Raw genomic sequence first — 23,482 nt, 5'->3', positions numbered from 1 at the left:
CTATAAAATAAAAAAATCACGTCACAAAATGTGTGAATATGTCTACATATCCAACTTTATCCAACTCGGGCAAGCGAAATAACAATCGGCCCGCTACGAGCTACGACGTAGCACTCGTAGCACTCGTAGCGCTGTGTAGCAGTCAAACATTTCGGTGGACCCATTTGATTCGACTACTATCGGCGCGATTCGTGAAATGAATTAGATTTCTACTAGACTTCAACAAGTTACGATACGGGGGTAAGTAATAGAACGTATACAAACCTATAATATATTGCTCAGAATATATAAATTCAATTAGTATAATTTTGAATGGCATAACGTGCAATAAGTATAACGTGTGATACGTATAACAATGAATTCTATAATTTTATAATGTATAATGACCTTTACATATAATATCGTTTATGATAAGTATAAAAAGGTATAACGTTGAAATAATATAATATACAAAACAAATACAACGCAATAAACCTAACCTTTTATTTTTCTGGGGGGTAATAGTTCTAACCTAACCTAATACTTTTCTGGTAGCAGTTTCTTTCTCTGAGGGGTCACAGTTCTAACCTAACCTAACCTACTTTTCTGGTAGCAGTTTTTTCTGTCGGGGTCACAGTTCTAACCTAACCTAACCTATTTTTATGGTAGTAGTTTCTTTTTCTGTGGGGTCACAGTTCTAACCTAACCTAACCTACTTTTCTGGTAGCAGTTTCTTTCTCTGAGGGGTCACAGTTCTAACCTAACCTAACCTACTTTTCTGGTAGCAGTTTCTTTTTCTGGGGAGTCACAGTTCTAACCTAACCTAACCTACTTTTCTGGTAGCAGTTTCTTTCTCTGAGGGGTCACATTTCTAACCTAACCTAACCTACTTTTCTGGTAGCAGTTTCTTTTTCTGGGGAGCCACAGTTCTAACCTAACCAAACCTACTTTTCTGGTAGCAGTTTCTTTTTCTGGGGAGTCACAGTTCTAACCTAACCTACTTTTCTGGTAGAAGATTTTTTCTGGGGAGTCACAGTTCTAACCTAACCTACTTTTCTGACAGTAATTAGTTTCGATGACCTATGAAATACTGAGCTATCCAAATAATTTTACTGGTGTTTTGTTAGATCAGATTACTATGACTTTTTTTTTGTTCAGACTTATATGAGATGATATTCATTATTTTAATTTATATGCATAATGAATGTTATATTAAATGTAATTAGTTTATTTGTATGTTATACCAAACAATGGTATGTAAGGTAAGTACCCCTATTAACGAGGGGGTTAAGCAAGTTTTTCAAAAAAAGCCAAAAATTAAGCATAAACCGGCGGTGTATGGACCAAGACATATTTTTTTATGTTAGTTTGTTAATTAAAGTTTATATTATTTTAGTTTCTGGCCTTGTTTTAGAAAATTATAAAGGAAAAAATAATTATTAAAACCAAAATGTCGAAATCGCCTATTACCGTGGTATTGGAACACTGTTACCCAAATACCGCGGATATGGGTTCCTTTTTACGAGGGTGGATAACCCGTCGCATTTTTAGTTCCATAATTATGATAAATATTATTTATTTGACAATAATGGATAAAAAAATGTATATTTAATACCTACGCTTTTCATATTATAAGACTTAATTAATGAATATAAAGTGAAAATAGTTGGTTCCTTTAACGCTAAAAACATCGTGGGTTACCCTTTATGAGCAAGTGTAATGCTGTCGAAATTCTTGTTTAATTTATTACCTACCTACGTTAAATAAATAGATACTTAATTATTTCAACCGGACGTGGAGGGTAAATTGCGCCAAAACGTTCAAGCTATCAGAATTATATTCTACACAATACATATACAAGATCTGTGTAAGTTAATGTTAATGTTAATGTTGTATGTTTGTGTGTCTATTTTATTATTAAAATAACATAAAATATATTTTTCTACTCCAGGCGGCGTAGCACGGTCGCGTTTTTATCCCTTGTCACCATGCCTGTCACGTTCTAACAAGTATGTAAGTGCGAAAGGGACGCGCATAGTGATAGACGATAAAAATGGAACCGTGCTGAGCCCACAGCACTTCTATTTGTCGATTAAATGACTGCCAGTGATATCCAAATCAACTACATTTGAAGCGCGGTGCGTAGGGTAGAGTAGGGTATTTATGAAAACAAATATCACAATACCCATGTGTTGTATTTAAAAAAAATGCTATCTTCTAGGCAAAGATCTAAAACCCAATATTTACTTTGTCTTTATATATCATTTTATGTTTGCTGCCTTAGAAAAAATATTGTGTGCAACGGTACATAATTAGGTCTGAAAATTCTCGGGTCTGTCTTCGGCCCTTGAATTTTAAGAATCCTTATTATGTACCTGGTATACAAAAGACTATGAAAAGTATTAGGTATTTTAAGAATCTATTAATATCAAAGCCATGAAAGTTTTGGGTGGGTCTGTATTAGGTTCTCATACAGCTTATTACCGAGTGATGTCTTTTCTAACCATCGTTAAACGGTTCAATTCAAATAATTTTAAAACTCATTTACGACTAGTAAAAATAAATAGTTATCTTGTATTTTTTTAATACGATCAATATGGATGAATCCAAATATTACAAAACAATGGTTAAAATAAACTTTATAACCATACTTTTGTTTTTATATCAATACTTAAACAAGTTTCTCATATAAGGGTTTCTAAGAAAACGTCTGAGAAGGTGTCTAAAATTGTAATAAATATTAAGAGTTCTTGCATAGATTTCATACCTCGTTAATAGCTCTTTTAGCTTTATAGGTGGCTAAATATTTCAATAACATTTAAAGTCAAGGAAATGTGCATTTATATATAAAAATATAACATCGCTCGAATCTAAAATACCGTTTCCGTTATTACCGAGGTATACCTCGAAATTAGGTGTCACACAAAGAAAATGGAACCTAACACCGATGTTTTTAATTTCCTATTTTTTTCCTATTGGCGAGCAAATATCACAAATAAAGTATTTGGGAATCATAAAGATAATAACTAAGAATCAATCTCAAGTCTTAGTCTTTTCAGAATATTTACCATTATTACGCTAATCACTAAATATAATACGCGTTTGCTTACTTGAGGTGTTGCGTGTTAGTATGGAGCAACCAAATCTTGCGCTCCTGATGCGCTAGTTTACGATTTTCGACTTTTTTGCGTGATGTTTTCGTACTAGTGTTATACTTATTCGACAGTCAAAAGATAAAGCTTTATTTGTATGTTCTTAGATTCAAAGAAAGTTAATAAGCTTTTTTATTAAACGCTATTTTATAAATACCGCGGTAATGAATGCCAATTTTAATGGGGTCGTTAATAGGGGTACTTACCTTATATTGTATGTTATATTATTTTTATGTTATACTTATTGAAAATATAGATTTAGTGCATTATACATAAGATTAGTATACGTTTTGAACGTTTGTAAACTGAAATTATACCAAAAGTTCGTATTCATTTTGATATGCACCCACGATACGGATACTTTAAAGATATTTGTAAGATAGATATGTCAAATTTGACGTTTCCGCGATTCTGGAGGTCCTCTTGAACGATTTCGACAAGTTATGACTTAGATATCCAAGTCACATCTAGTCGATATCTAATGTAGATCTAGTTGATCTCTAAATTGTCTCAAGATCTTGTGATTATCTCGAAATCCGAATAGGCCTGTTAGACATTCACTAGATATGAAATAGTAAAGATATGTGACGTTCTAGGGCAAAAGGTACTTTATGGCGGCTGGCGCTTACGCTATTATTAACGCCGCTCCGATATTCAGCCGAGGCAACGGTACCTTTTGCCTTGGAACGTCACATATCTTTACTATTTCATATCTAGTGCATCTCTAATTCATTTCCCGAATCGCGCCGTATATGTACGACTTAGTGCAGTTCATAGGATAAGGTTTCAATTCATAAGCTACGGCACGACTGTCACTCTGACAAGTCAAATAGGGCCGCGGCATTTGCAATTAAGTCATTACGCAAACAACCCTCAGCTCTACTTCGAACCGTTCTGTGCCGGACCGGATACTTAAACTGAGTGAGGAGTTACACGAAAAGTCGTATAATTTAGTGCATATCCTTGAGCTATTGTGGAGTTTGAGAGCCTTCCTGGAGACGCAGGTGAGCTCAGGCGGCCTGTACGCTTGTTTGCTTTCGGCGTGGTAAGAAGCCTATCACGATATATCTACTATTTCATTTAATTGCTTTATTTAAGAGACATATCTATGTATATTTACTTAAATGCCAAATAGGGTATTCTCCTACTAGTCAAATAAGTTTCTTTTTTAGAACTGTCAAAACGATTTGGTAATATGGAATTTATATTAAAACATTACACTGTGACGTCACTGTCAACTCACCTACTTTTTATATTTCTATCCGATTTATTAAATAGAAGCTGTGTTTAAAAGTAACTGCTATTTGTGTTTTTCTAATAATTATCTGGTGCTTTATTTCATGCATGGTGTGAAATAATTTATTTTAAATACAGTCAAATAGCCTATTGTAATAAAAGTCCACCCATAATATAACTTATAACTACCCGTTATGTCTTTCCCATCACGGAACAATGGTGTTCCGGACCTTTGGGACGCGTGCGCGGAGCCGAAGCCAACACGTAGAGGCCCTTTTGACACTTTAATGAAATGTAAGGGGTACACCGAGCAGATGCTACCCTTGCCCGTGTCATAGAACTGAGCTATGGGGTAAAAAACCGGACGCCTGCCTAATAAAACGGTATGAAATTTTATTTCCGGCAGACGGTGACTCGCCCTCACAAGATGGGCCCCCACAAAAAGCGACATCTAGGATGGCTCAAGACTACCCCTTATTATTATTATGTTTAATAATTTTACTTTTTGTGTGCATATAGTAGGTATCAGTCATTCAAACACTCATAGGTCTCTGTGTGGTGCTACCTATTTCTAAGTACTTGCCTAATCAATATCCGTACATTATTCAATACTGGAAGAATGTGGCACAAGGCAAGCCTTTAATCGGCTTCTACTAGACATATGCATTAAACACTAATGTAAAGTCAGCTACTTATATGGCAAACCATCCTTGTGTTTGACACGCTTATTCAATAGTTGACACACCGTTAGTCCCTTCTATGGCTTGGAATTGAGATTGGGATATTTACGTTAATATCTAGTACAGTCAGCAGCAAAAGTAACTAAGCGGATGTGGCATACAAATTAACTTGCACACACTGATTCTCTTACTAATAAAGTTCGTTTTGAATACCTCGGCCGCTTAGCAACTTCTGCAGCTGATTTTACGACGGGGCGCGAATTATCTGACACAATCTCATTCGTCCGTAACAACGAGTTCGTTTATATTGAAACTGAGCAAGTAAAACATTCTAACAGATTATATTCAGATGCAGACTGAATGCACGGATTTCTTTTATTTTGTAACACCTTCGATCGCATAACTGTGTTCCATGCAAATAAATTCTTTGAAATATTTAAGAATACACCACAAACGAGCAATCACGAATTTCCTGGGTATTATATCATTTTGGATGCTAAGCGGATTCTATAAATTCTCAAAATAAGTAGAAAGTGATTATTAATGCAAAAAAATGAAATGAATCAAATGTAAAATTTAGTAGTAATTAACGGCTATTTAATTAAAATCTGAAAAGAAAATACTTGAATTTAAATTTACATTTGAAATGGTAAGGTTTTTAAGATTGTGCGAAGTTTCATTGTAATCGGATCGGTCCACTTCCTGTCCGTTGACTAAAGGCTCCGATCAGCTTTATACACCCCACTGGGGTTTTAAAGCTACTTTAACTGGACGTTTCTAGGCGTCGAGTTTCTACGCTTTCTACTATTGAAACATTTCATTTTAATGCTAAGTCATTGTTGATTGGTGTGATATGGTATAAAGTCTCGGACTGTCACAGAATTTCTCAATCATGAGCGGAAAATTGGGAGTACTGTAGCTACACACTCGGCTACTATCATTTATTAATTATTATTGAACAACTTCTACTCACTTCTTCTACAAAATCCGTGTGGTAATCGTCATCATTAATGCCAAATTTCTTGGAAAATATGTCGTTTACAGAGTCACTCCTTCACTTCCTTTAGTCCTGTTTAAGTTGGTGCATAGTTAGCCTAGGCGGACGCTACCCAGTTTGACTACAGCTTACCTGTGTTGAATCAGGATGGGAGTCGGGCGCGGCCGCCGCCAGCGTAGTCAGCAGCGTAGTCGCCAGCGCCCACAACCACAGCGCCGCTACACACCAACGCATCTGTAACAACATTACGACATCACTTTATAACTAAATACAGTAGAAGGTATCAAATTAAAAATACAATAATTAGTGTGATTTGAGCACACGAAAATACAGTTTCATCAAAGTGTGCGTACTTTGCACAACTATGCTTACTTGTCATTTCATAATTTTCCTCGCGTTATCACGGCATTTTGCCACGGCTCATGGGAGCCTGGGGTCTGCTTGACAACTACTCCCGAGAATTAGCGTAGGCACTAGTTTTTACGAAAGTGACTGCCACCTGACCTTCCAACCCAGAGGGGAAACTAGGCCTTATTGGGATTAGTCCGGTTTCCTCATGATGTTTTCCTTCACCGAAAAGCGACTGGTAAATATCAAATGATATTTCGTATATGTATAAGTCCCGAAAAAGCGAGCCGGGGGTTGAACCCGCGACCTTGGGTGCTTGCTTACGTGTCCTTTAAATATGAAAAATCAACACGTTAGCAAGACCAATATTCGAACTTTAGAATATGATTTTGACATTACTCGCGATGCAACTCCCGCGCTCCAACCGTGTATATTAGTTTCAAGTTTCAAGTTCAAATGTCGCTTCCAGGTGCAAGTTGTAAGCACATCGGAGGAATTCTACTTTTCTTGGCTCTCGGCGACGCAAAACTTGACATTATGTAGGTATGTCGCATTTTGCAAACTGTATACATTATAAGTTGGCAAAGATTATGCTTGCATTCTACGTGTCGTCCTGTGAGGTTAGGTTTTGATGAAACAGCGTACAAAAACAATGCAGAAACAGCGTACAAGTGAAGTCCTCAAGAATTTCCGGTTAAACTTCAAAATGGCAAAGTCGTCTTGAGAATATTTTCATGTTTTTTGACCATTAATGTTATTTAAAGTGTAATATTGATAGCTTATTATGCAGTGAACTAACGTGGAAGTGTGCAGGTAATGAAGAGTTAGTCTTGAAAAGCGTTTAACGATTTTCTAGCCAACAGCCGGCAATCTATGGTGGCTATTTGTATTTGTTGATATTACTTTACTAAAAGCGACTAACAACGTTCTATGTACATATACCTACGAGTACACTTTAGACATTTTAAGCGAAATCTACAATAAATTGATGGAGGCCATTTTTACTTGTTACCAAGTTTAGATAATTAAGGTCATGATGAATAATTAATGACATCAAATCGACCGACGAAATTGTCATAAAAGTCTATACGTGATCCTATACTTTGGTCGAAGTTCCATATATACGAGTATGTATAAAGTATCTAAAACCTCGACTGTTTATTGTTATTTGTTATGTTTTACCGTTCGTATCAGCCTCAGTGTTCCGAAAACAAGGCACGTAAGCCTAAATGTAACCTATTACGGTGAGTGAATAAAATTATTTATATCTAAGCTCACTACAAAAGAACCAACAATAAAAATAACATAATTTCAGCCTCTTATACCTGCATTATACCTCTATAACGTTGAGTAAAGGCCTCTTTTAGAGGCATACGCCACTTGTCCCACTAAAAATATTATCAAAGTCTTAGGCATCATCTTTGATCCGCCATCAGTGCCCACGCCCCCACGGGCTGTCAACCGCATCTTAAACATAAAGTTGTCGGGACGTGCAAATGTCAGGCCAGACCACGTATGAATGGTCGCTACAGCGCATAAGGCCAGATAGTACACTTGACAAAGCAATAGTTATTTGTACAACAAGAGATCAAAGTTTGATATTTCTTCGAGTGCTTATTTTGAGTCCCGTGCAAGCGAAAGATTCTATAATTTGACTATAAAGGTCACTTGAATGTCATTTTGTCTCACTCAGTGAGCAAAATCGCATTTTGCTCACTAAGTGTGTCTCACTGAGTGAGACAAAATGACTCAGTGAGCAAAATCGCATTTTTCTCACTGTTTTTAAGAAGCAAAGTACCCTTGTTCGAGCTGCTGAGGTGAAAAAGCTATTGTAGATAAGATGCATTCGTTTGACATAAATGAAAGACTGGCCTATTTCACTGGGATAATGTTCGTGAATTACGAGTAAACGTTCGGATTGGATATAAAAAGAGTGCATGTGTTAAATCTGATTGGAAAGGAAGGTTCAATTTTTGTTCATATGTTGTCTTGTTACTGAAGGTGAGTTCTTATTATTTTGATTGTGTTAATTGCTCTTGTGAAGACGAGTCAAGAGTAATGGAATAAACCGAATATTAAAATGGTCTGAAATTAAAAGAGTCTCAAACTAGTCTAGTAGTAGTTGAAAATTGTCTGAGAGCGCTTCACGGAGTTGGGTTGTGCCATCGATCGGAGGATAGGTCAAGTCGTGACGATCGCCCTATAAATATTGACTACGGTTGATTGCGCTGCCTTTGGTCTAAATATGGCGCGCCTTTTATATACCAAGTGTCGATGCACTGCACTGGTTAGCGATGCATGTTTTTATCGTGACACGTTGACAGAGTTTTTTTACAAGCTTTTATTTAACTTGCAATGTAGGTATACTTATGTTCGGGTCAAATCTTGCAAGTTAAATTAGACCCACTTCCCATAATTCGATTGAGCTGAACCTTCACATACGTGTGTTAGTAAGTTGGGTGACAATGTAATATTATCACACCATTAAGTTGATGATGGAGACAGAAGGCGGCCATAGGAACTCTGATAAAACAACGCAACCTAAGTGTGTTTGGGTATGTTACAATTGTCTCGATGAGTTTAGTTGCCTTTTGAAAGAAATGTACAGTAGGTAAGCGATAAAAGTTTGTATAAAAATGAAATTTTTGATTTGTATCAAACTTTGGTTTGAAGGTAGTATCGGTCCGGAAATATCGCAGCAAGAGTTCATTCCACAGTTCAGCTGTAGGAAAAATTACAACAAAATTCTAGAAAGGCTAAAAATAAGTCAATATCCTACCTCTTTTTAAATACTAGGTAAACCCAAGAATTAATAAAGTCGTTATTGAAATAAACCCTTGGTGGTCAAATCCAGTGCGGGTTTTGATGTCAAACGCCTAATAAAGGAAGAGGAGCTACTTCGTCCTAATTAAAGTGATTTATTAAAAGGACGCCATGTTGCTTCCCGGAAACTACAATATTAATAGGTCTAGTTAAGGCGGTGGAATTATTCCTTTACCTATAAAAAAAGTTTTGGCCCCTAAATAAAGTTTTTTTCTAAAAGTATGTAAATTATAAGGATTTTTATTTTATTTCAACAGGTGCCGATAAATTCCAAAACTAATATAAAGTACTATTTTTTAATACACATGTATTTTACTTTCCTCGTTTTGAAATGTAAACTAGTGAATAACTCGAGTGAAAGGCACCATTTCAGTCTCGGACTATTATCGCTCTAATGTGTTTGAGCGCCAAACTACCTCGACTGAAATGAGAGCCTTTCATCCGTTGGTTTATCAATCTATTTACTATTTCGTTTGTCCGAACCGAACAATCAAACTACCTATGAAGTATAGGTACCATCAGCCGCAAAAGTGTATGGCGAACTTATCAATGAATTTATTCATAATTTCTCCATGCGATTTCGCAGCCCACTGTACAGTCGACGTCAAAGATATGTTTACATTTTTCATCTTATTACAGAGGAGTATGATGCAAAAGTGTAAACATATTTTTGACGTCGACTGTACAAACTAAAAAAAATATATCAAATTCATTCCAACTTTCTTCGAGAGCTCTGAAATTGCAAACAAACGTAAACTTGACGACTTCATCCTTTTTGAAGTCCTTTAAAAATAAGACCGTATCTTTTGAAGTGACACTTGACAATGTTTACAATCCGCTCGCGACGGTATTGCCCCGATTGTGTTCGCAGTGGCATCTGATTTGAGTACAAAGGTGCAGGTGAGATGAGACGCCGGGGACGGGGGAACGGGCGATGCACTTCTTGCTGATTGGTTTGTGCTGGCTCTGAAGTGCAAGTTCTCGAGATTTTGCGGTCGATACAATAAAAGCAAAATAGTTTGCTTATGTTTTGTTTATTAGTCTGGGTCGCTTGCAACTGTCCAATCCGACACAAGAGCAGCTGATGCAACGGAGCCACGCCGTTTTGTCGACTATGTAGTGTTTAGTTTTAAGTTTATAAAATACATATGTATGTTAGTCTGGAAGGTATTTGTAATATGGGTCTTGTTGCCTGAATTAAATTTCTAAATAAATAAATAAATGTTATCGTAATTTTAAAAATAGGTAACGTTCATTAGTTCGTTAATATTGGTGGTGCAACCAGTAGGTAATTAAGGGAAAAAATATAATACAAATAATTAATCCAGATTAAAATTAAATATAGGTACCTATTTCGTGTGAGCAATTAAGTGTTTATTATTTTAAATAAGTTATATGTCGGAAATCATTTTCTAGGTCAGGTCGTGTCGATATCTCAAACGTTGACTGTATCTACCTTACTTAATTAAACGTTGTAAATTCCCTGTCTTTTCTTTTGGAATATCAATTTATAACTAATATGCCAGCTTTCTTCGACAGACACCTATTAAATAAACGGTGTAATTTGGCGCTCAATAAAGCGCAGACTAGCTGATCCTTTCAATAATAAAATTGAAGTCATTTGGCCCAATAGTGGTCTTCGTCCAATAAATTATGGTACTTTGACATCTTTTGGATGTTCTAGAGGCTAACGGTTGAATGTAATTGGCCGATTTTCAAAGCAATATTATGAGAAAACGGTCATAGGTCTTCCAAAATTAAGCATTCAACTTTTATTGTTTACAAAACCTTAAACCCTTTCAGTGTGGTAAACGCGCTGGGGCCTGTAGTTAATGAAAAATAAAAACAAATGAAATGTGAATATATTGTTTCTAGATAAGTGAAAACGAGCTCACAAATAGGTAATACAACGAATCTTTAAAATAATGTATAATAAATAAAATTATTAATACTTAATTGAAGTGTTCAAACATTCGTATAATTGAGTTAAATAAGTATAAATTCTTATCTAAACGAATATTGTCACTAAGCGCTTTTCGTATAAGGCCCCAATCTTTGTAATTAATCTTTTTAGGTTTTCCTACCTCAAAAGAAACAAAGGAGTCCATTATTACTTCCATTTCCGTCTGTTACAGGATAGAGTATAGGGGCCAACATGAAATTAAATTAAATACTTACTCTGTTCTGTAAGCTCATGGAGCTATGAAAAATCACACTTAAGTCAAAATGATCAAAAATTGTTTCTTTTTAACACTTTATCTTTATAAATCCTTCGAAAGGAGCAACGAGCATCCGAATATTCATGTACATGAGTGTAAAGCCGACTTGATGGGCATGGCAAACATCAGTTATATATCCCATGAATACACATTTTTCCCACACGCACCGTTCGTTGATCCCACTTGTATTTTTCGTGATATTTATAGGAGGCAAATGAGCAGTTAAATCTCTTGATGGTAAGCAATTACCGTCATCACCCATGGACACCTGCAACATCAAAGAGGTTACAAGTGCGTTGCCCGACATTTAAAATGGGAGTACGCTCTTTTCTTGAAGGTTCGAAGATTGTATCGGTCCAGAAATACCGCGGGCGACAGTTCATACCACAGTTTAGCTGAGCGAAGCAGGAAGTTACAAGGCAAGGTATATCCCTCGCCAAGAACTTAGCAAGCATAGCCAAAAAGGTCTAATCTGTAACTAAACTCTTGGTATAGGTCTACATTATTGAACGGATGTTCGATCAAAGTTTCGACCTACATACGTGCGTACATACGTGTACGTAGGTACCCTACAGTGACAACTTTAAACCGCGTAACTTCAAGCAGCTGACATGTAGCCGATATGGCGGTCGGCACTGACAGCGGACCATCCGAGTTAATAGAGCCTATTATTCGGCATCTCGGCTTGAGCCGTTGTTACCATCGTCGCTGAGGCGCCTGAGTCGACCAAATTAAGCTTGTTCTGTATTTTAAAATCAAAATCATATCAAATACCTATGATAAAAAACATCAATATTCATATCAAGATTAAATTCATAACCAGTTAATACACAATCAGTCAGAATACGGCTCACGGTAATTTTGGCCGGAGTCGAACGTTTAGTAAGCGGTATGAACACGGCTGGCCGTAAGAGGATTACCCTCGTCGCGTCCGCCGCAGACACGCGATACATCAAATTACCACAGCTTACACCAGCTCCAGCGCCTACAGTTCAAGCAACTACCTGCCTCGTACAGCTAAACTGTGGAATGAATAGTCTCTCGGGGTACTTCCGAACCGATGCAAACTTCAAACCTTTAAGAAAAGAGTATACTCATCATATATACCGACAACGCACTTGCAACCCTCCTGGTGTTGTAGGTGTCCAATTATCCATGGGGGACGGTAATTGCTTACCATCAGACGATTCGTCTGCTTGTTTGCCTCCTATATCATTGAAAAACACCCATCCAACATGCTCAGTGTAGGTAGCGTCCGTCACAAAATTGCAATACTCCAATTTTAATGTTTCTGGTTGGCCCTATGGTTCATTGGTAGAGAATGCATTTTGGCATTAAGTCCGCTATTTGTACATAACTGCAGGTACTTATCTTTGTGCAATAAAGTTTAAATAATTAAATATAGAACAAATATCCACGTTGCTGCCTTAGTACAATCAGCTACAGATATACCCAATTTGTAGCTGACTGTACGCTGTATAACGTTATCGATAGCAAATTAACGGAGTCGGACTCCTATTAGTGGAAGTGGACAGGTACCTAGATGCAGGACAATGTGGCGCAGATAAGATTATCGAGCTCTAATTCGCTGTCAATACCGGCGGTTATTGAGCTAATAGGACTAGCTGCTTTCACGGTAAAGTAACGAACGGGTACGTTGGGCTTGAGTTGGTAAAATAATCAATGGAACATATTCATTCACGCAAGCACGTTTTTTTTAAAAAAATGAGGAATGATCTTGATTCAAACCGAAATAAATGTCATATACGAAGAAAAAAATGACCAAGGCCTTCAGTGTCCAAGGCTGGAATCGAACGAGCGTCCTCCGTTTACGCGGCACATGCCTGAACGCGGCATATGACAGGAGGCATCAAAGTTATCCTCACATAAGTTCAGTATATCACCGTTTCTGCGCGGACCGTGTCAAACCGTACAAGTCCCAAGTCACTTTGACCCACTTGTAGAGTGCTGGCTTGCACTGTAAGTGGGCTACCAGTGTCATGGTGAGTGCACGTTGCACTTCGCTTTACAGGCTTGCTACTTGTATTTATATATACCTACCTGTGTGCAATATAATGGCGGTCATGAATTAAGGGAAAACCATAAGTTTAGATCAAATTATGTTCCAACTCTGTTTATTCATCTTCTGCATTATTTACATTAATTAAAATTAACTGTAAACTATGCTTAAATAATATTGGAAATAAAAAATAAATATAACACTTTAAACTCTCGCGTTTTGTACACATATTTAATTACACAAACGGGTCTACCGCGATATAATTGAAAAACCAGCTGGTGCAACTCAGCTGAAACGTCGGAATTAGAGGTAAAAACAATGAAATTATATCGCGGTAGACCCGTTTGTGTAATTAAAAAATAAATAATCATGAAAACCGGTGGCTAGCAGAAATTCTTATAAAACTGGATATACCAGTGAAAAATATACAATTGTGTGCAATTATTTTAATTTTGTATCTTGACCATTATTTTCAATCGAAGCTTTACATCTACATCCGTCTCATCTAGAAAACATGCTTTTTTTTTCTGTAAAATGATCTTCCTCGCAGAGTGTACCTACTATTATTGGTCCATCATTCGGATTTTGTTGTTGATTTTTAGCCGATTATTTGGCTTTTGGCTTGCTTTCTGAGGTTCTGATAATAGTGGGGCCCACGACAAACCATGACTGTCTATGGTTATAGAAAATAGGTTTATTTTTAGAACTTATTAACTGAATTTACTGTAGTATAAATAAACTGCAATTAATATTGCACACTACCGTATGTAAGTATAATACTTACTTCACTGAAGGTGGTCGGTATTAGTAGGTATCTATTGTAAAATTTCTCGCTGAGAGTTACTGATCTATGTCTAATTGTGGGAAAGATCAACAGAGGGAGCCAAGTTGCAGCGGTTACAAGTAATTAAAATGCGGAAGTGCGGTTCACGGTGGAGCCTATGATGGATAGGGATATACGCGTGTGCCTGGGATGTTAGTTGGGCACAAGAAATAATTAAAGACTTTCTAAACAGATGGTATAGCGTATAATTAAATTAGAATATACCCCCAACAACACCACACTACCATAACTTAGGAATGGTGTGGACAGTTTGTATAGTAAAAATTTATAACTAGCTTTACTAATAAGTCGATTTTGCATATATAACTAGCACATGTTCGCAAAAATAAACTTAATTTTGATATATCGATGTAAAATTAAGAATAACTTGCCTTCAAAGAAAAATAGTCAATCAAAAATGTCGAATAGTAAAAAACTTGTTTTAATCCTTTAAACACGAACAAGCTCAACCACTTCTAAGCTTTAGACGTGAATATTCATTAAATTTTGGACTTTATCATGGTTTAGCGAAGGTCTAAAATAGAAGGGGATGTTTAGGAGTTGTTTTTTGTTGTAGGTTACCGATAATTATGGTAATGGATTATATTTGGATGCTGTTCCGTGTACGAGTAGTATAGAAACAATTAAGCTTATGGCTAATGTACCTATTTGTAATACGCTATACTCTCTAGCCACCCATAAATTAAAACTGGCAATAACAGTGTAAAATAAAAAAAAAAGATTAAAAAAAATGCAATAAATGGAAAAATGCAATAGCTGGTTAGACGATACAAAACAAAATTGTACAAAATAAGGAAATATAGGTTCAATGTTTTCCATTACATTTTGGAACAGGAGAGGACATTCAGTATATTTTGTATGCTGTTGTGTCAATGTTGAAGTTATTCGAATACTTTGGATGTCAGGGAGAGAGCGAGAGATAGAGTTCCTAGAATTTACTCACTCATTAAAAAATAGCAATTAGGTTTTCTTCTTTGGACAAAAGCAATATTAATAATGGACGAAATCTTAACCTTTAAAAAGGTAAGAAGCTCTAAAGTGCAACTTCTCACAATCGTCTTAAACTATTAGTATTTGTGTCAACTTTGGAAGTTTGCCGCGAGTTCGTAACTTTCGCAACTGGAACGGCAAACTGCACGGCTCGGCTGGGCGGTTTTTAGAAAAAGTTTAAGCAAAACTACTTAATCGCTTAGTGAAGAATGTCTGCCAGTTTGTTGCTCAAGTTTCTTTTGCAGTAAAGTTTTTATTTGTTTTCGAATTGTTATTTCTTCTCTTTTTAATGCATTTTTCAAAAGTTTTCCATATAGTCGGCAGAAGAGTTTACCTTTTAAAGTCCTAGTAAGTATCTAAAACAATTAGGTAGTTAAGACGATTATACATATACACCTAGCACTTAGAACTTAGAACATACCTACTAAACTTAGTGATAGCCGAATAATTAAGTAAGATTAGTATTTGTACTCACCTTAAATTCCCCTCACAATCTTTCGTGGAAAAACAAAGGCCAAGTCATTGATCCGCACAGTCCTTTTCAGTTTTCTTTTATTAGCGAATGAGCATTGTTGGGTGAGCTGCCGTGTCCATGTCCAGTGATCCGGTATGAGGAACTGAACACAATGGCGATTGAGAGATTGACTTACACGGTCCAAATGACGGTCCTTGTTAAAGGGGCTTGTGAGACAATGATACCCAATTATTATTAGACAGTAATATAATTAGGAAAGTATCATCAGTTTAGTTTCACTTAGGTATGTAGTATACATGAAGTTAATAAGTGTAAAGTTAATTGGTTTAGATTATATTTAACAAATGTATACGATTGCTAACATTTGTTAGCAATCGTTGCAATGTGTGAGGAATCAGTAAGACAGTCTTTTGGAGTAATGATTTTTTTAATCATAATCATAATAATCATAATTTTCAATAGAAACTAAGCAAAAGAAAAATTTTTAATTACGAGTATAATGCTATATTGATCTTTATTATGTAAATAGGTCAAAAAGGTACGTACTTTTACTTTACAAGCTATGTAATGTAAGATTTATTTTTCCTGTATTACGTAACAGAGGCTGTTAAGAAAACGCCATAAAACACGCATAAATAAACCAAATTTTTCCGCATATATTATACACGTATTGCCCATGTATTTTTGTCAGTTTATAAAAGTCCTCATTTGCAGGAAAACCGGCTACAGTTAGCATACCATCTCAATACTTTAACCACAAGACGAATAAAACTTAATTGTTTTGTTTTCACCCACACCTTCTCCCGCACATTCAAGTTTTCGTCTTGATAAAATGTGAAGCGTTAACTATTACCCCTATTTTCTTGTACAAAGCCTACACGGGGACAAACCGCAACTTAGTTTGTCAATGAGACGGCTAATGTCACAAAGGGTTTTAAACAGATTAAGTTGTGAACTTGGCGGTAGCCACTTCGTTTAACGGGCGAGATGATTTATAAATACTACCTACGAGTACTACTATAGTTCGGAAAGTGTGAAACATCGTAAAATATCTCAACATATAGACATTATGGATCTAAATTTATCATTTACGGGATTATCTCAAACCTTAATATGTATTTTTTGGTATGGATGAGGCTAGACCGCATAACTTACTTACGGACGGTGTGATATGTTAACGGATTACTGATGAGATTAGTACCTACGGGTCGTAAACAAACAGGAAAAGAAAGACAGGTCTCTTATAATGTGACTTTTTCAGCACTCGTGCGTGTAGTTAACGCAGATTGGTCTAAACAATATGTCCTATCAAATGAAAAATTGGTTGCGGTTGTTCAATATATTAATCAATTTGAATTGCCGTACCTCCCCACTCAACCCGTATACCGCATACTAAAGACGATTGGATACCCTCAAAATCAAACAGCTCACAAAATTGATCACAATTACTGAGAGATACCTACCTGAAATACATACATACATTTTACCTAAACCCTCTCCACGTTGTTGCAATATTGACATATTGTCGAGTGATACGACAACAAAGGCATTTGCGTTTGAATTCCAACTGTTTATTTGGCTATTAGTGGAGTACTGTTCGGTTCTAGTTGTCTGAAGTGTACCCAAATGCTTACACAGTAAACGTATGGGATAAAACCTTGAACCTTTATACAGAGCTGATATTTTGGACGATAATGCAGAATTTTAATAACAAAACTTCCGTGAGACACAGACATACACAATATGTAGAATCATTTGAAGTATCGACGTCACCTTTAGAGAAGCGTATAAAAACGGCCGATTGGTGGGCGATGGGTCGATAATGCATATAAATAGACATCCAATGACCCGAGGCCGTCGCCGCGAGGGCCCATATTTCCGAGCTTTTATATGTATTTAATAAAATTATAGGGAAAATGATCATAGCCTAGTCCTTTATAGTAAATTAAGTGTCATACGAAGATAAGTAACCGCGGCAGCAAAAAGATGGCTGTCATTGTCGTATGCCTGTTCTGTTTGTAATTTTGAATGAGCAAATGTGCGGTGCTATCAAATGGGAAATTAGGTTATTTTATTTAAAGATAAAAGATAAAAAATAGTTTATTCAAGTAGGCATATTACAATGCGCTTATGATAAGATAAAGATAAGATAAAGATAAAAAATAGTTTATTCAAGTAGGCATATTACAATGCGCTTATGAACGTCAAATAAACCTTTACCGGCTCCAACCGTACACCTCTGCCCCGAGAAGATTTAAATCCCCCCTCAATTGGAGGAGGGTATCCCAATATGGGACCGGCAACAAACTCGGCGGGACAACATCTTTTCAAAACATTATTACATCTTATAATTAACATGCATTACGAGTAATTAAGAAAAATACAATTTAAATTACTATAGAATTCATGCAATTATAATACTCAGTGAGTACATAACTTTATACAAATACGTAGCTCTTTCAGAAAACATATCAAATTCTTACAAAGCTTGTTTTTATTTCTAGAATTATAGTTATGGACATCAGAATTCTTAGTGAAGGAGTCTAGATTCTTAACAACATAAATAATACTATCATATATTATGTATTGGGAAGCTACAGTTAAAATATTAATTTCTTTAAAAAGTTCTCTTAATGATTCACGCACCCTTAAATTATATATAGAACGAATAGCTCCTCCTAGCCTCCTAGCCTAGTCGGTAGTGACCCTGCCTACGAAGCAGGAGGTCCCGGGTTCGAATCCTGGTAAGGGCATTTAATTGTGTGTTCATCACAAATATTTGTTCCTGAGTTATGGATGTTTTCTATGTATATAAGTATTTATATATATGTGTATATTATATATATCGTCGTCTAGTACCCACAACACAAGCCTTATTGAGCTTACTGTGGAACTAGGTCGATCTGTGTAAAACTGTCCTATAATATTTATTTATTATTTATTTATTTATTATCTACCGTCTCTAAGCATTCATTATTCAAAAGTATCTTAGTATCGACTGGTTTAACATTCGGCAAAGAAAATCTAATGCATTTAGTTTTCTTAGCATTAAGAAGCAAATTGTTCATAGTAAACCAGTTAAGTACATTAACGAGTGTGCTGTTAATTACACTGTAATCGGTAGATTTCCGATCAACCTTAAAAAGTAATGATGTTTCATCAGCAAAAAGAACAATTTCACAAAGATTTTCTACTACACATGGCAAATCATTTATATAAACCAAAAACAGGAATGGACCCAAAATAGAACCTTGTGGCACTCCTAATTGGACTACAGTACCGCTAGACCGGGTTTTGTTTACAACAACTGTTTGTGTTCTGTTGCTAAGGTAAGAAGACATAAAGTTTAGGGCATTTACTGACAGACCATAGTGTTCTAATTTCAAAATGAGCGTTCCATGATCCACACAATCAAATGCTTTAGAAAGATCACAAAATATGCCAATTGCATCACAAGAATTTTCCCAAATATCATAAATATGTTTAATAAGTACCGAAGCAGCATCGGTCGTGGAACGGCCCTTTGTGAAACCAAACTGATTGCTTGTAAGTAAAGTATGTCTGTTGAAGTGATCATTTAACATTAACTTTTCAAAAACTTTACTTAGTACAGGAAGTATTGATATTGGACGGAAATTAGCCATATCACTCGAATCACCCGATTTAAAAAGAGGTATGACTTTGCTATATTTCATAAGATCTGGAAAGACGCCTTGTGAAATTGAAATATTATTATTATTTTATTTTATTAGGTTTTATAAAGTACACCCATATACAATATAAGGATAGATTAGTTACCTACTTAACCTAACGTGCGTGACGTACTGACTTCTTGTAGGTACCTAGCTGTAGAGCATTATATTATTTTCTTCTGCGCTATATGATGCGTTACAAACTTTGTTACAAAATACAAAAAAGTTTATTTACGAATACAGGTTAACATTATAATAAATGATTATCTGTCAGAGACCAAACTAGGCTGAGCCTGTATCTTGGCTATCTACGAGGAGGTATAGTAAACAAAATGTAATTTTAGTTGTATGTAGGTACTACATATGCTAACAAAATATACTAAGTACTGTAGAGCAATTTGATGCTTCGTTCCTATCTCATCTATCTGATCTATCCGATCTCATCATTCGCCTGATAAGTTTGAAACTATATTCAAATAAGCAAAAACTCGAGCAAATTTCCAAGCTGAAGTTTGGCAAACCGCCAAGCTGCGCGCAAGGTGTAGTCGGTGTTAGTTTTTATGGTCAGACTGGTTGGAACTTTTAGGCACTAACGAACAGGTGCCGTGGCTATCAGTGGGGACTCTAGAAAAGTCCCGTCGTTTCAAAATAAGGTTTCCAACAGAGATGTGAAAAATACTTTATAAAAAGTATTTAAATACAAAATACAAATACTTCCTTGATATACTATTTCAAATGCAAAATACAAAATAGTGAATTTGTATTTAAAATACAAAATAGGTATTTTCAAAATACTTTTTAAAAATACAAATACTTTGCGATAAAAGGTACTCTGAATAGTGAATACCTAGTCTGAATTAAAAAGTATTACTCGGAATTTCCGAGTTGAAAAGACTCTCTTTATTCTTTGAAAACAGTGTGTCAATCAGTCCTCTATCTAAAGTGCAAATTTCTAGTTGTTTGCTCATATTAACCGGTAGGATGAATGGATGATGGTTTTAACGGCCAATTTTTAAAAGCATTATTAATTTAGATTTGTAATGTTTTACAGCTAGTATAATGCCTCTCGTCAGTATGATGAAAACGTCTCGTTTGTGTTTCACCAGGGCAGAAAAGTTTGTTCTCCTCTCGTGCCTTGAAACCCTCTCAACACTCAAGATTCCACTTTTTTAACCACTCGCTACTCTTGTGGTCATGTGCGACGTTACTAAACAGATTCAACAGTTCCATGTTAAAAGAATGAGAGAGTTGCCAGGATTGTAACATCAGAAGAGATTGTAACTCCTACCTACATTACCTACTATAAAGTATTTTGTATTTTGAAAATAGAAAATAGATCCCAAAAACTATTTCAAATAAAATACAAAATAGTTTTCTTCAAAAGGTATTTAAATACAAAATAGGTATTTTGCATTTTGTATTTGCATTTTAAATACAAGTATTTCAAACATCTCTGGTTTCCAATACTACCACTATTAGTTCAAGAGGTTCAGTGCAAGGAGAACTCTTAATATTCGGAAGTTGATGGAAAGGTACCTACAGCTTTTTTTGTCAGTAGGTACCAATGAAAATCATGGTATGCAACTTTCGTCGATACGTTTTCTTTGTATTTTTTGGAAGTAGTAAGTCCCGGCTAAATAAACTGCTAGATCGAAAAATATGCGACCATGGGTTATCCTCATCCAATAGTTTCCTACGATCTTGAGGTGATAGTCAATCTCCCACATCAAATTGTAAAAACTACAGCACTCCCAACACTTCTTAAGTCCGAAAGTCAAAACAGTTCCGTAGCCATGATCGAAATCAAATGGAACCTAATTCGAAGTTGAATCCATGCGCGACGCTCCTAATCCTCAGCGAGCAGCGGGATGGCGAATAACCACAAGTTTAATCGGCTTAGAGAGCTGCCGGACCTACATCTAATACAGACAGCGTTCGATTCGTACCCAGCCCGCCACAGACCGATACTTTTAAAATATAACGGAACACGTTTTGAGAATATGCGGACAAAAGAACCTCAAACAATTTATATGTACGAATTCAAAATAATTCATTAAAATTTACGAGATAAATCCATACAATTATTTCGCCTATCCTTGTCCCTACTAATCTTATAAATACGATTGTAACTCTATCTGTCTGTTAGCTCTTTACGCTTAAACCGCTTTAGATGAAATTTGATGAGATAGGTAGTTTGAAGCCCAAAAAATGACATGTGATAGTATTCATCACTAATTATTCAGTCGAAGTCGGCGATCAAAAGCTAGTTAACGTATAAAAAAACATTGGCAAATAAGACAAACTTTTCCGGCAGGATAAAATTGAAAACCTATTTTTCGTGAAGTTGTTTTATATATTTAGACGTTCCATTCCATTGATGTGTTTTTCCTCTTATCTATAAATTAATTTAAAATATCCCACGCAAACATTTCCTAATAACTCGTAAACAATATTAGACTAATGTGTTTTGGAGGTCGAACCACTTTTGCATATACTCCAAAGGGATGTAACTGTACTAATTAACTTCAAACCCGAAAACCGATATTAATTTAAATTCAAATCCAACACACTTCTCATAACTCTAACGACAAGCTCTAAAACCTTCTACTTTTATTTTTAACCTTATCACAAACAACAAAACGTTCACAATGTCACTCATTATTTATCCAAAAATCTTACGTACATTCGCAAATTATTTAATCCGTGCATAAATATTTATACAATAATTAAATCCGGGGCCGTGAGTTGGATAATCTTAATGAATGATGATTAATTATGCATTCGGGCTTGTGTCGGCGATGGTCGGAAAATATCAATTATTGAGACATGGGTCTGCATCTCATCAGTGCGGGTGTCGAAGGCCAATTCAAACTTACATTTGACATCAGAATGATATCTAAATGATGTATTTCTGTTCTCGTTCGCCAGTGCATCTCGCTCTCGCCAATAGGTGCATTTACGGGCAAGTACGAGCGAAATACACACGCAAATGATAACTAACTGACATCATTGTGATGTCAAAGCGTGGGTACGTTCGAATTTGCCGCCGGATTCAACTTGACAGTTATATCAATATCGTACATTGAGTCGAAGTCGGCGTAGGGCACCAAAATTATTAAATGTACAGAATAAGTAGGTGGTTTTATTGCTAGGGAGTGATATTTCTAGACTAAACTTTGGTTACATACTTAGATTAATTATACTTAGTAAATCTTTAAAAGGCTCTGATTTTAATCATCATCATCCTGGCGTCAATCCCGGCTGTGCCCCCGCGCGGGGCGCGAGGACCCGGGGTTCGCCTTCCGACTCCTTCGTGTCCACTTTGCCCGATCTTCGGCATCCCTGGTGGTGAGTCCGTTGGCACGCATGTCCTCCTTAACGACATCAAGCCATCGCTTCTTGGGCCGGCCGCTTCTTCCCGTATCGGGAGGAGGCGGCATGGCCAGGCATTTGTTACCCACGTAACTTGCCGGTCTGCGCGAGACGTGGCCATACCAACGAAGGCGGCACTCTTGCAGTTTGTCTGCGATGTCACGGACGCCAAGACTACCCCGAATGTGGGCGTTTCGGACGCGATCCTTGCGTGAAACTCCGCACATCCACCGTAGCATCTTCATTTCCGTGACACGCAGTTCCTGCTTGTGCCGCTTTAGTAAAGGCCAAGTCTCGCTGCCGAACAGAAGTGCCGTACTGATTTTAATCATCATTCGATATTCAATGCTGTGTTCTGTGATAGGTTTTGTTATTTTCCAAGATGTTCAAAATTAATTGACAGATGTTTAACAGTAACAAAATATTTAATACCTATAATTTTATTACTTACCTACATAAAAAATGCGAACTATATGTTACACTGTCCAACAGTCTAACAACAAAATCGAATTTAGGATATTGTTCAGAGGCTTTGTTACTCTTGTTCTGTTTATTATTTTTTCAGTGTAGTTTCTACCTAATTTGCTTGTAGCAACTATCTATAGCAGAACCTTTCCTTACGCATGAACATGTAAACATCAGTAAACACATAGTG

At 36.2% G+C, this 23,482-nt stretch overlaps 2 protein-coding genes across 3 annotated transcripts in view; both read right to left on the bottom strand.

Annotated features, from left to right (window-relative positions):
* Positions 1-6,291, bottom strand: part of LOC134794852 (prothoracicostatic peptide-like) — a 28,870-nt gene extending 22,579 nt beyond the window's left edge. For both annotated transcript variants that reach the window (XM_063766651.1, XM_063766652.1), the window contains exon 1: positions 6,177-6,291. In XM_063766651.1, the coding sequence (XP_063622721.1) occupies positions 6,177-6,290 (114 nt within the window). In that variant the 5' untranslated portion in view covers position 6,291. The remainder of the gene's footprint in view (positions 1-6,176) is intronic.
* A 16,415-nt stretch (positions 6,292-22,706) lies between these two features.
* LOC134794869 (uncharacterized) lies at positions 22,707-23,159 on the bottom strand. The gene has a single exon (XM_063766676.1). The coding sequence runs from the start codon at positions 23,157-23,159 to the stop codon at positions 22,707-22,709; it is 453 nt and encodes a 150-aa protein (XP_063622746.1).
* Positions 23,160-23,482: the final 323 nt, after the last annotated feature.

The sequence above is a fragment of the Cydia splendana genome, chromosome 11, assembly GCF_910591565.1.
Source record: "Cydia splendana chromosome 11, ilCydSple1.2, whole genome shotgun sequence".
Taxonomy (NCBI): domain Eukaryota; kingdom Metazoa; phylum Arthropoda; class Insecta; order Lepidoptera; family Tortricidae; genus Cydia; species Cydia splendana.
Note: the sequence above shows the minus strand (reverse complement) of the source record. Positions and strands in the feature narration are given on the sequence as shown.

What these genes read in the sequence shown, in the direction of transcription:
- LOC134794869 (XM_063766676.1), bottom strand. Translation starts at nt 23,159, where the DNA reads ATGATTAAAATCAGTACGGCACTTCTGTTCGGCAGCGAGACTTGGCCT.